The 2,171-nt window shown below is 39.6% G+C and overlaps 1 protein-coding gene across 1 annotated transcript in view; it reads right to left on the bottom strand.

Moving 5' to 3' along the window:
- LOC108299168 (neurogenic locus notch homolog protein 2-like) overlaps positions 1-2,171 on the bottom strand; it is a gene marked incomplete at its 5' end in the record, with an annotated part of 44,163 nt that overhangs the window by 19,320 nt on the left and 22,672 nt on the right. The window contains one exon of the mRNA XM_017521521.2: positions 1,861-1,993. Within this exon, the coding sequence (XP_017377010.1) occupies positions 1,861-1,993 (133 nt within the window). The remainder of the gene's footprint in view (positions 1-1,860; positions 1,994-2,171) is intronic.

The following is a 2,171-nucleotide window of genomic DNA, read 5'->3' as shown; positions in this document are numbered from 1 at the left end:
GATAATATCGAAACAAGTATTCTAAGCTATCTTCAACACGTGGTTAGAAGCGACAAAAATTGTTTCCTTCTGAAATGATCCACTCTGGGACTGGACATGTCTAATCAATAAAAAGTTCATGGTATAGCAATGATTTTAGAGTTTGATGAATACCCATGTACTCTTCCATTTTTCCTAGCCTCCCTTGAAGTCAGGGAGACCATTTAATAATTCTGGTCAATATACTGTGAGGGACAGGGATGTGTGTTGCTTCCAGACTGAGATAGTGAAAGCTGCTGTATGACCCTTTTAAACCACAAACCTAAAACACAGAGAAAGGTAGCTCAACACATATTCAACTTTACTTGAGTGACAAAGTCATTGTTATATTAAGCTCTGAGATTTGAGGTTTAATTAGCTTCTATATCTTGGAGTTTGACTCCACTGAAGCACATGCTAAAATCTGATCTCCAATGTTGGAGGTGGGGCCTAATGGGACCTGTTTGCGTCCTTGAGACAATGAGAGCATTCTCACTCTGTTAGTTCCCATGAGAGCTGGTTGTTAAAAAGAGCCTGGGATCTCCTCCCCTCTCACTTGTTTCATCTCTTGCCATGTGATCTCTGCACACACTGGCTCCTCTTCACTTTTCACCATGAGTGGAAACAGCCTGAAGCTCACTCCAGAGGTAGATGCTGGCACCATGCTTCCTGTACAGCTAAATATACCTCTTTTGAAAAACAAATTACTTGGTCTCATGTATTCTTTTATAGCAACAGAAATGAACTATGATAACAGCGATCACCAGAACTGGAGCTTGTTGTAACCAGTATAATTGTTCAAAGGAACAAATTAGTAATGATTTGGAATGAATTTTTACTCAACCATTGATTTCTAGAATAAAGAACAATTCTCCTTTTAGCATGACAATTCTTCAAATACTTAAAGACTGTTTCTCCTTCGTTTTCTTCTTCCCATTAACCTCATTCCTCAATAACCAGTCTACTAGTAGTGTACTCTCCTATTTTAATTTAATCAAACTCTGATATCTGGGAAGGCACATGAGCCAAATTTATTGACACAAAGCTCTAAGGCAATACAAATACTTATACTTTTCTGGCATTCTATTCTCTTTGACACTAACAAGAATGAATTTCTCACCAGTGTGGATAGCCTTTTACATTTTCACGGGTTTCTCAGAGTAGGCCCCAGCACAACTAGATCCCTTCTGACAAACAATACTCTAATCTCTTTCCAAGGGATGGTTCAAAAGCAGTGTCAATGTTCACAGCAGAATGATGGCCCTACCACTTAGTTCAAAAGCAGTGGTAATGCCCACAGCAAATGATGGCCCCATCACTCGCAGTCTAGGGTTGCATCTCTCATCAGGCCTTACTGCAATTCCTAAAGCAGAATCTTATGCCATCAGTATCCTCACCTGAGGTTATGAAAATAATAGCAGATATTTTCATTTCATTCATTCCCCCACCTTATAGAGTCAAGAATTGGCTAATTTAAAAAATACAAAAGCAGGTAAATGTAAATTGTTTATTTTAGAGGCCATTAGTTGCTTTTCCTTGAAGCAACAAGAAATCTTACTGACCAGGCTAATTTTGTTATAATGTTCTATCAGTTCCTTTTTCTGTGTTTCGTGGAATATAAGATGCCAAACAACAAGATGAAACCTTGAATATAAATCACAACATCAGAGCTAGCAGGAGACGAAATAATAAAATGGCTTGCATTACTAGGATGCAGAACTAAAAGCTTGGAATGAAGCTAGTCTTAATATCTTTAATTTTATAAAATCCCCTGACTACTAGGAATGGATTTATAAATTAGACAGTGCCCTGGATGGAAAATGGATAAGGATGATTTCATACCCCGACTGCCTGGTGGGCAGGAGCACTTGAAATGGTTCACAAGGTCAATACAGGTGCCTCCATTCTGGCAGGGCTGATTCTGGCACTCATCCACTTCATACTCACAGTTGACACCCTGGTAGCCTGGGACGCACTGCCATGAGGAAGCAAAAAGGACGAGAAATATTGGAACATTACTGGCAACAGGCCATGAGAGCAAGTCAGATCTGAACATTTCTGTGACTCTGTCCCACCTCCCTGCTTAGATTTTGTATGTTTCTCTGGAACCATTACACTCTCTGCTAATCTGTCCATGCAGGGACAGACAATCT

This window comes from Cebus imitator, unplaced genomic scaffold (assembly GCF_001604975.1).
Source record: "Cebus imitator isolate Cc_AM_T3 unplaced genomic scaffold, Cebus_imitator-1.0 Scaffold2528, whole genome shotgun sequence".
Classification (NCBI taxonomy): domain Eukaryota; kingdom Metazoa; phylum Chordata; class Mammalia; order Primates; family Cebidae; genus Cebus; species Cebus imitator.
Note: the sequence above shows the minus strand (reverse complement) of the source record. Positions and strands in the feature narration are given on the sequence as shown.